At 41.6% G+C, this 11,726-nt stretch overlaps 1 protein-coding gene across 2 annotated transcripts in view; it reads left to right on the plus strand.

Moving 5' to 3' along the window:
* The window catches only part of LOC111964530 (nuclear pore complex protein Nup214), a 66,268-nt gene extending 60,381 nt beyond the window's left edge, over window positions 1-5,887 (plus strand). Inside the window, exons 36-37 of one of the 2 annotated variants that reach the window (XM_070443607.1) lie at window positions 5,574-5,614; window positions 5,711-5,887. In XM_070443607.1, the coding sequence (XP_070299708.1) occupies window positions 5,574-5,577 (4 nt within the window). In that variant the 3' untranslated portion in view covers window positions 5,578-5,614; window positions 5,711-5,887. The remainder of the gene's footprint in view (window positions 1-5,573; window positions 5,615-5,710) is intronic. The other variant, XM_070443606.1, reaches the window with a different exon arrangement.
* Window positions 5,888-11,726: the final 5,839 nt, after the last annotated feature.

The raw sequence follows: 11,726 nt of genomic DNA on the forward strand, positions 1-11,726 counted from the left end.
ATGTTGCAAGCCCGGACACTCAAGTGATTGGGGAATGTTGCAGTCACAACATGTGACCTAGAGTCCTAGCTTCCCACTGTAACAGTTTAATTTATCCTCCCCTGTTTGCTAGGATATGATTGGTCACACACACTGTGGTCAGGGCAGATAATATTAGAGATGGATAACAGTCAGTGGTATCAGAGGTAGGCAAGACTAGAGAGAGAGAGTTACATTTGTATTGGACTTCTGGATGTTTTCTACCGCTTATCTTTCATACTAATGTACAGTACCAGTCAAGTTTGGAGACACGTACTCATTCCAGGGTTTTTCTTTATTTTTTACTATTTTCTACATTGTAGAATAATGGTGAAGACATCAAAACTATGAAATAACACATGGAAACATAAATTAACCAAAAAAGTGTTAAACAAATATATTTGAGATTCTTCAAAGTAGCCACCATTTGCCTTGATGACAGCTTTGCACACTCTTGACAGTCTCTCAACCAGCTTCATGAGGTAGTCACCTGGAATGCATTTCAATTAACAGGTGTGCCTTGTTAAAAGTTCATTTGTGGATTTTCTTTCCTTAGTGTGTTTGAGCCAATCAGTTATGTTATGACAAGGTAGGGGTGGTATACAGAAGATAGTCCTATTTGGTAAAAGACCAAGTCCATATTATGGCAAGAACAGATCAAATAATCAAAGGGAAGTGACAGTCCATCATTACTTTAAGACATGAAGGTCAGTCAATAGGGCACATTTAAAGAACTTTGAAAGTTTGTTCAAGTGCAGTCGCAAAAACCATCAAGCGCTATGATGAAACTGGGTCTCATGAGGCCCGCGACAGGAAAGGAAGACCCAGAGTTACCTCTGCTGCAGAAGATGAGTTCATTAGAGTTACCAGCCTCAGAAATTGCAGCCCAAATAAATGCTTCACAGAGTTCAAGTAGCAGACACATCTCAACTTCAACTGTTCAGAGGAGACTGCGTGAATCAGGCCTTCATGGTCGAATTGCTGCAAAGAAACCACTACTAAAGGACACCAATAAGAAGAAGAGACTTGCTTTGGCCAAGAAACACAACCAATGGACATTAGACCGAGAATTTTGGTTTCAACCTCCGTGTCTTTGTGAGATGCAGAGTAGGTGAACGGATTATCTCCGCATGTGTGGTTCCCACCGTGAAGCATGGAAGAGGAAGTGTGATGGTGTGCGGGTGCTTTGCTGGTGACACTGTCTGATTTATTTACAATTAAAAGCACACTTAACCAGCATGGCTACCACAGCATTTCAACTGGACAATGACCCGACACACCTCCAGGCTGTGTAAGGGCTATTTGACCAAGAAAGAGAATGATGGAGTGCTGCATCAGATGACCTGGCCTCCACAGTCACCCGACCTCAACCCAATTGAGATGGTTTGGGATGAGTTGGACCGCAAAGTGAAGGAAAAGCAGCCAACAAGTGCTCAGCATATTTGGAACTCCATGTATTGTTACTACATGATTCCATATCTGTTATTTCATAGTTTTGATATCTTCACTATTATTCTACAAATAGTAAAGATAAAGAAAAACCTTTGAATGAGTAGGTGTGTCTAAAATTTTGACTGGTACTGTATGTTTGCTGTTATTGCCCAAGGGGAAGTGTGTGTGTGTGTGTGTGTGTGTGTGTGTGTGTGTGTGTGTGTGTGTGTGTGTGTGTGTGTGTGTGTGTGTGTGTTGTGTGTGTGTGTGTGTGTGGGTTTGGTGTTGTGGTGTGTGGTGTGTGTGTGTGTGTGTGTGTGTGTGTGTGTGTGTGTGTAATGTCAGTTATAGGTATACGTATGTGGAATATCAGATCCGTTTCAATATCTCACTTGGCAATTAATTATACTGTAATGAAACAGCAGGGGGCAGGTCTCGAACCCTCAACCTTCTAGCCCGAAGTCCAGCGCGCTATCGACTGTGCCGCAAAAGCATGCTCGTGCGGCAGAGTTGATTTCTGCGCTAATAAACCCAGGGTCGTTACAATACATTTTGCTACACGGGCTATCACGGAGCCAAAACTGCACTGTTTGGATTGTAGGTTTACAGCACAGTATCCGCTCTCCTTCCCACAATTGACTTATTTGAACAGATCAAGAACAGTCTACTTTGTGTTGTGGATTTGCTGCTGCTGCGCAACGCTGATACGTACTCCGTGTCCTGTGGTGCTCAACAATGACAACTCCCAGAGTGCAGCACTGCCTTCTCTCTCGTCCTTTTCTCTCCCTCTGTCGTTGCATCCCTCTGACAGAGAGCGGGAGAGTAAAGCAGTCATACAAGCACCCATGGGGACAGCAGCTGTTTTTGAGGAATTCAGATAAAAAATAACCACTCGGTCGGTTTCTCTCTCCCTCTTTTTACAGAGGGATGATTGGCATTGTTCACGCTCTCGCTGCTTCATCGGTCCAGCCTTTTCTGCTCGCTGGCTTGTCTACAAGCCAGCAGAGTGTGTAATGCAATAAGCCCACCCAGTGTTGGATGATTTCTGGGGGGTCAACCTATGTTGATGTACCCAGAGACCTACAGTTAAAGTCGTAAGTTTACATACACTTAGGTTGGAGTCATTAGAACTTGTTTTTCAGTCACTCCACAAATTGTTTACAGACAGATTATTTCACTTATAAATTCACTGTATCACAATTCCAGTGGGTCAGACGTTTACATACACTACGTTGACTGTGCCTTTAAACAGCTTGGAAAATTCCAGAAAATTATGTCATGGTTTTAGAAGCTTCTGATAGGCTAATTGACATCATTTGAGTCAATTAGAGTTGTGCCTGTGGATGTATTTCAAGGCCTACCTTCAAACTCAGTGCATCTTTGCTTGACATCATGGGAAAATCAAAAGAAATCAGCCAAGACCTCAGAAAAACAATTGTAGACCTCCACAAGTCTGGTTCATCCTTGGGAGCAATTTCCAAACGCCTGAAGGTACCACGTTCATCTGTACAAACAATAGTACGCAAGTATAAACACCATGGGACCACGCAGCCGTCATACCGCTCAGGAAGGAGATGTGTTCTGTCTCCTAGAGATGAACATACTTTGGTGTGAAAAGTGCAAATCAATCCAAGAACAACAGCAAAGGACCTTGTGAAGATGCTGGAGGAAACAAGTACAAAGTATCTATATCCACAGTAAAACGAGTCCTGTATCGACATAACCTGAAAGGCCGCTTAGCAAGGAAGAAGCCACTGCTCCAAAACCGCCATAAAAAGCCAGACTACGGTTTGCAACTGCACATGGGGACAAATATCGTACTTTTTGGAGAAATGTCCTCTGGTCTGATGAAACAAAAATAGAAAATAGAATAGATCGTTATGTTTGGAGGAGAAAGGGGGAGGCTTGCAAGCCGAAGAACACCATCCCAACCGTGAAGCACGGGGGTGGCAGCATCATGTTGTGGCGGTGATTTGCTGCAGGAGGGACTGGTGTACATCACAAACAGATGGCATCATGAGGTAGGAAAATTATGTGGATATAAGAAAGCAACATCTCAAGACATCAGTCAGGAAGTTAAAGCTTGGTCGCAAATAGGTCTTCCAAATGGACAATGACCCCAAGCATACTTCCAAAGTTGTGTCAAAATGGCTTAAGGACAACAAAATCAAGGTATTGGAGTGGCCATCACAAAGCCCTGACCTCAATCCTATAGACAATGTGTGGGCAGAACTGAAAAAGCACGTGCGAGCAAGGAGGCCTACAAACCTGACTCAGTTACACCAGCTCTGTCAGGAGGAATGGGCCAAAATTCACCCAATTTGTGGAAGGATACCTGAACTGTTTGACCCAAGTAAAACAATTTAAAGGCAATGCTACCAAATACTAATTGAGTGTATTTGAACTTCTGACCCATTGGGAATGTGATGAAAGAAATAAAGGCTGAAATAAATCATTCTCTACTCTTATTCTGACATTTCACATTCTTAAAATAAAGTGGTAATCCTAACTGACCTAAAACAGGGACTTTTTACTAGGATTAAATGTCAGGAATTGTGAAAAACTGTGTTTAAATGTATTTGGTTAAGGTGTATGTAAACTTCCGACTTCAACTGTATGTAGCTAGCATTTAGAGGTATGGCACCTGTCCTGTTTTCTCGTCAGATGTATGCCACTTTTAGGTTATGGGAAAGTTATTGGCTTTAAGTTGAAGGTTTGGTCGCCTGTTGTCACTTACAACTCGTTCATCCTAGGAGAATTGGATTTGATTGTCTTCAAAGCCCCAGTGACTCGTTTAGCAACAGAGGCATGGGTGCCAGTGAGGGTAGCATTTGATAACCTTGGTATAAATACCCCTTTCTCCCCACCACAGGGATTGGACAGGGAGAGAGGTAAACAGATGTTTTAAAGTCTGATTTGGAGAGTGTAGTCAGTAATCACTATGGTCTAGCTTTGTGGCTGGCAGCTTATTTTATTATGTAACTGGATGCAAGCGAACGATAGCACACCGGAGACTCCAAATTCAAGATCAGTGAGAGGTTTGCAAATTCGCACTTCAAACTGTGATTGCTTTCTTATTGCCTGATATACAGTGGCATTAGAGGTGTAGTTAGATGAGGTGTGTGTGTGTGCCATCTCCCAGCTGCCCAGTGCTATCCCAACAACACCATGTCATGCCAAGTGCATGTAGCCAATGTTCCCTTCACGTGGTCAGAGGTTTTGAAATACTGCTCGCTCTCTCTCTCTCTGTGTGGTGTTTGTGATGTGTTGTGTTGGTGCGTTGTGTGTGGTGTTGTTGGTGTGGTTGTGTGTGTGTGTGTGTGTGTGTGTGTGTGTGTGTGATAAATAGATAGTTGACCCTACTCCCAGTCTGTATTGCCTTATCTGATTGGACAGTAAGGGTGCAGGAATCAGTCTGTGTGCCCTCTAGGGCTTTTACAGTAATTACATGCAGACATTTTGTATTTGATCACCGTCTGTGCGAGGGCGCGCCAGTGAAATCAGCCATGCGACCCTGACTTTAACATCACATCAGCCAGCCAGTTATCTGATGGAGCCACAATCCACTAACTGAGGAGAGAGGAAATAACCTTCCATATCTTAAGCTGTGTGCTGTCAGTATTTCTGTGTGGATGTATAGATTTATCTCAGCCGAGATAAGAGTGCCGCAGGCAGACATCGTAAATGAAATGAATCACAATTAGTGTCCACGCTCATCACTGATACCGGAAGAAGGCCGGTATTGTTATTTAAGAGGCTCTCGGTCTTAGCGCTGTTAGCGGAGGCTGGTTATTCATGCCCGGAGTGGAAACACTCTTTACTGTAAAAACAACCTTCTCTCTCTGTCTACTCCCGTCTGATAATATAGTACTCAATGTGTAGGTTTATATATGCATGGGTTTGCTGTGAGTTCAGCTGCTGAATGCATCACATGTGATTACAAAATATTAGCCTTAGCCCACTATCCGCTGAGCCCCTCTCTTATTTCATCCAGTGATTTAACTCACCCCTTGGTTGGTGTTACAGTTAATGGTGCCCCCCACTTTCATTGTTTGGGCATTAGCTTATCAAGTAGGAAATTGTCTTTAAACACAAATAACCTAAAAATAAGTTGTTTCTTTCAGATGATCCAGTGGGGTCCCCTAATCCAGGAGGAAACTAAATGGTGTGTTTTCAAGTTGAGAACAAACCTGCTACAGTTAATAATGGAGGCCTGCGCAGCCATGCCGTGTCTAACACTGATGTTTCTGTGCTTTTACAGACCAAGATGGCCTGGACTACAATAAAGAATCTACGCTGTTTTAATTTTGGAGGGAGGGAGATCTGTTATTTTTGCCCACAAGATGTTTATTATGTAAGCTTGGTCTACGGTATCCATAAAGAAATTATATCTGTTTCATCACAGGAAAAGAGCCTAATTAAACTCAAACTTGCTGTTTGTGGCAGTCATGCTTTACTGTACCTTTACAATATTGCGAGGGATTAGTCTGAAAAACACTAGCCTGACAACTCACACTAAATTTTTCTGCTGTTCTGTCGTTCGCTACATACTTTAGTCTGAGACTGCCATCATTGAAGTTGTTTGTGGTGACGAGGCGTTGTACAAGAAGTAATCAGCAATTGGATTGTCTCTAACCAATCAGAGTATGAAAGCCAATGATGAACTTTCAAACCACCGCTTTCCTCACGTGTGTTCTGGCTCTGGCCCAACCCATAGGTTTCTGGACCAATCAGACGGCCCCAAATGTGTTCCTATTCGGTGAAGGAGGTACTCAGATACAGACTCATTGCAGAGAAGAAACTAACGTCCGTGGGCATGGTGTAGTGTTTGACCTGAACAAGGAGTGTGGGTAGCCAGGCAAGAAATGCACTGGACCCTTGCAGTTTTCAGAAACAGTAGCACATTATTGACCTTACCAGGACACCATAATAGGAGTTTATCCAAAAATGGCAGAGTTGTGATTAAATTCCCTTCACATGATCAAATATTTACAGCCTGATATAAGTTAGCAACAACAACAAAAAATCCTGTTTTTGCTTTGTCATTATGGGGTATTGTGTATAGATTGATGAGAAAAAAATAACAGAATAATCAATTTTAGAATAAGGCTGTAACCTACCAAAATGTGGGACAAGTCTAGGGGTCTGAATACTTTCTGAAGGCACTATATACATATTGATTTCAAAATCAATAGTGGTGGTTGAGAAATTAGTCCCGTAAAATTCCAGCGCAATGAATATTTAATATTTCATGTCAAACCTTGCTTGTTGAAGACACAGTCACATCTCACGGTCTGAAATGTTGCATAAGAACCGCAACAATATGAATACATCTCATTTGAGTTGTATCAAAGCTTCCCTTCCTGTTCCAGCAAATCTATAGCAGAATTATTAACTGTAGCACTGTTGAGGCAGCTCTTTAACTGCTTCTGGTGATCATTCATTCTTTACCATTAGAAAAATAGGGTCCAACTTATGCACAAGTCTTGCCTGTCGATCAGCTGCCTTGCTTTAGCATGGGAACATGTTCGTGACCAGGCAACACCAGTTGTTGTGGATGTTGTAAGGTGTTACACTTGAAACGGGCATGTGGAATTTGAAGTGGACGCCGATTAGACCCACACTTGGAGTGCAGTAAAACATGTTCTGTAGGTGTGCACCGTATAATGGCCTGGAGAAATGTAATCAAGGTTCAATGTGCAAAACGTTTTATTAATATGCTGGTACTATTGCAAGGCACATGCAACTGGATGCGGACGTGCACTCTACACAACTCATTCTGACCATGGAAAGTATATTGTTTCAATGGGGCACTCCTCGTTCTGTCACACAGAGATGCCAGTCGGCAAGTGGTGCCCCCCCCCCCGCCCCCCCCCACCACCTTTTCTTAATCCTGTAATTCTTTACCTCGGTCCCCATCACGTGTAATCCCTGTTGGATGATAAACTGTGGGGGATTGGAAGATCTGGGTGAAATGAGAGGAAGCGGCCACATGTTTTATTGATGGCGGTGTGTGGGTGCAGGACTGACAGTGTCAGCTTAAAACTCTGACAGGAGAAGATCCCTTGCACAAGCCTATTTTCCTCAGTAATCTGTAAGGAAGCGTTGGTGAATTTGGAAGCAGTGTTGAAGCAACTGATCTCAGATGCAACCTCTCATAAATAAATTGCATTGGTTAAGTATATTATGCTTCAAAATTATTTTTACTGTGTTTGTATTGTTTGTAACAGTGAGTCTTGAAAATGATGCTGAGTGGATTGAATTCTGCATGGATCCGATTTCAAAAGGCTTTGTGATTTATTTGACACATAGTATTGTAGTATCATTAGTCAAGCTGGCCTTTCACCACATCTACTTTTTCTCTGTTACCCATGCCGTTTCCCCCAGCTGCACTCTGTCAACTCTAATCTGCCCACGAAGCATCGATCAATCTGTTACATAATGTAGACATGAAGGTCGCAGCCAGGTTTTCTACACAGATCTATCTTTTTCCAAGGAACCGTTTTTGCACCAATTACACAGCATGTCATTCATTTTACCACCATTGCAACAAAGCTTAAATAATTATAATTGTTAACAGGTATAAAACATCTGATTCTCTCACTGGCAGCTGTTGACATAGACTGTTAGCTGTTGCTAAGGTGTTAGACTGACCAGGTGAATCCAGTTGAAAGCTATGATCTCAGTGGTGGAAAAAGTACCCAAGTGTAAAAGGAAAGATACCTTACATGTACATATTCTCATTCACGCCTTTAGATTGGTGTGTATTAGTTAGTTGTTGGGGATTGTTATATTACTTGTTAGATATTACTGCACTGTCGGAACTAGAAGCACAAGCATTTCGCTACACTCGCATTAACATCTGCTAACCATGTGTATGTGACAAATAGAATTTGATTTGATTTGACCTTCATACAATCTGACTCAAGTGAAAGTCACCCAGTAAACTACTGCTTGAGTACAAGTGTAAAAGTGTTTGGTTGTAAATATACTTAAGTAACAAAAGTAAAAGTATAAATCCTTTCAAATTCCTTATTATGGAACACTGGTCACTTGTATAATGTACATACTGTTACATACAGTACTTACCTATTTCATATGTATATACTGTATTCTAGTTGAGGACATCCTATTCAACTATTGCTGTACATATACTATTCTATCCTTTTGTATTCTTCATATATACTACATATTCTTTCCACATACTGTCCATAATGTCTATACATCCCATCACATACAGTGCCTTTGGAAATTATTCAGACCCCTTGACTTTTTATACATTTTGTTACATTTGCCTTATTCTAAAATGTATTAAATAGATTTCCCCTCATCAATCTACACACAATACCCCATAATGACAAAGCAAAACGTTTTTTTWAAAACATTTTTGCTAATTTATAAAAAAATAATATCACATTTACATTAGTATTCAGACCTTTTACTCAGAACTTTGTTGAAGCACCTTTGGCAGCAATTACAGCATCGAGTCTTCTTGGGTATGAGGCTACAAGCTTGGCACACCTGTATTTGGGGAGTTTCTCACATTCTTCTCTGCAGATCCTCTCAAGCTCTGTCAGGTTGGATGGGGAGAATTGCTGCACAGCTATTTTCAGGACTCCAGAGATGTCCGATCGGGTTCACTCCTGCGTTGTCTTGGCTGTGTGCTCATAATCACTGTCCTAATTGGAACCTTCACCTAGATGTGCAGCGACTCTCCCCATCCAACGGATCTGTAGCGTCATACCAAAGAAGACTCAAGGCTGTAATCGCTGCCATCTGTACTTCAATAAAGTACATTTACATTTACATTTAAGTCATTTAGCAGACGCTCTTATCCAGAGCGACTTACAAAGTACTGAGTAAAGGGTCTAAATACTTATGTAAATGTGATATTTCCTTCTTTTTCTTTTTTGAATACATTTGCAAACATTTCTAAATCTGTTTTTGCTTTGTCATTATGGGGTATTGTGTGTAGATTGATGAGGGGAAAAAACTATTTTATCCATTTTAGAATAAGGCTGTAACGTAACAAAATGTGGAAAAAATCAAGGGGTCTGAATAGTTTCCGAATCCACTGTATGTTGGTGTTTCATTTATTTTGGCAGTTACATGTTTTAAAATTCAATATTGGTCCACAAAATATCAAAGGGATGCAAAAGAAACCTATTTCGTGGAAGGACCCTCCAATTGAAAAAACTACCCCCGGTTTAACTAGACACTAATGACTACATCAATTCATGTATACATACAAACAGGTCCATAATTATTGGTACCCTTGATAAAGATAAGCAAAAAAGACTGTTTAAAAATAAATAATACAAATACTGAGCTATATTGTATGCTAAAAATGTATACAATTTATATTATTTTATACTAACACAATTGCTCAGATAAATAGTTTTTGTTTAACAAGTAATTAAAAAAATAAAAAAAGATAGGGGTCAAAATGATTGGCACCCCTGTTTTCAATACTCCAGCACCTTCCCCTTGTGAGGACAATGACACTGAGCCTTTTTCTAAAATGTTTTTTGAGATTGGAGAACATGTTTGGATGGATAGACCATTCCTCCATACAGAATCTTTCCAGGTCCTTGATATCCATCTGTTCTTATGGACTGCCCTCTTCAATTCAAACCACAGGTTTACAATGAGGCTCAGATCTGGAGACTGAGATGGCCATTGCAAAATGTTGATTTTTGTGGTCGATGAACCATTTCTTTGTGGATTTTGATTAGTGCTTGGGGTTATTGTCATGCTGGAAGATCCACTTGTAGCCAAGTGTCATCCTCCACAGTGAGCTCCACAGTGAGTCCCTGAGCCATAGGAAAAGATCCTGGATTTTCTTGGCTCCTAGGTCTTGGAAAGCTTATTCTAAACTCCAACCTCTTCCATGTATACCGGGATGATATGCTATTTTATCAATACAATTCAGAAGGACTGGAAGGTGTGCTTTTAGAATCTTTTTGACATAAGGCTGAAGATTAAACCAAAGATACCCGCAGAGTGCGCACAATATTTCATTCTCAAAGCTTTTTTGAATTAGTATTTCTGTGCCACCGAATTCAAAACACTGTCACGTTCCTGACCTATTTCTGTTAGTTTGTTGTATGTGTTAGTTGGTCAGGACGTGAGTTTGGGTGGGCATTCTATGTTGTCTGTTTCTATGTTGGTTTAAGGGTTGCCTGGTATGGCTCTCAATTAGAGGCAGGTGTTTGGCGTTCCTCTAATTGAGAGTCATATTTAGGTAGGTTGTTTCACAGTGTTCGTTGTGGGTGGTTGTCTCCTGTGTCTGTATGTATGTTCGTGCCACACGGGACTGTAGCGTTTTGTATGTAGTCTGTTCCTGTTCGTGCGTTCTTCGTGTCTATGTAAGTTCTCATGTTTAGGTCAGTCTACGTCGTTTGTTATTTTGTATCATTTCAAGGTTAGTTCGTGTTCGTTTTTTCGTCTTGTCAATAAATTCATTATGTATTCACAACCCGCTGCACCTTGGTTCAATCCCTGCTCCTCCTCTTCGGATGAAGAGGAGGAGGACAGCCGTTACAGAATCACCCACAAACAAACAGTGAGAACAACCTACCTTAATATGACTCTCAATTAGAGGAAAACGCAAAACACCTGCCTCTAATTAAGAGCCATACCAGGCAACCCAAAACCAACATAGAAACAGCAAACATAGACTGCCCACCCAAAACTCACGCCCTGACCATCACACACATACAAAACAACAGAAAACAGGTCAGGAACGTGACAAACACTGGATCTGTGTACACCACTGTGAGACTTTGATTCTAGTTGCCAGTGTGTTATGTTACAAACCTGTGTTTGTTTGTGTTTGTACCCCAGGGTGTATTTCTGAAGGTTAGCACTATGATTCTTAGACATACACTGTGAGTTTGAACATGCATTCTATGTCCCTATGGGAATCTGCGCTGTATACACACACAGTATATCTCCCTGTTGTCATTTCCCCTGTGTGTCTGTCTAGTTAGCCACATCTATTCCTTTCTGTCTGTCATGTGACGCGCATCCCCACCCCACTCCCAGTGGAATGGCCACAGCCAGTATCAGACATTTGATTGGTGCCTCCCAGAGCGGACCGTTCCATCCCAGCGCTCCTCTCTCTCTCCATGGGGGACACAGGGTGCGCTTTGATTGACACACGTATGAGTCCATGTTCCGTGCCACTAGTCATGCCCCACACCACGCTGGCAGCACTGTGACAGTCAGGCAGAGAGCCCAGTAGTGCAAGTCCAAGGGGAGAGAGACTTACAGAC

Source organism: Salvelinus sp. IW2-2015, linkage group LG5 (genome assembly GCF_002910315.2).
Source record: "Salvelinus sp. IW2-2015 linkage group LG5, ASM291031v2, whole genome shotgun sequence".
Taxonomy (NCBI): Eukaryota; Metazoa; Chordata; class Actinopteri; order Salmoniformes; family Salmonidae; genus Salvelinus; species Salvelinus sp. IW2-2015.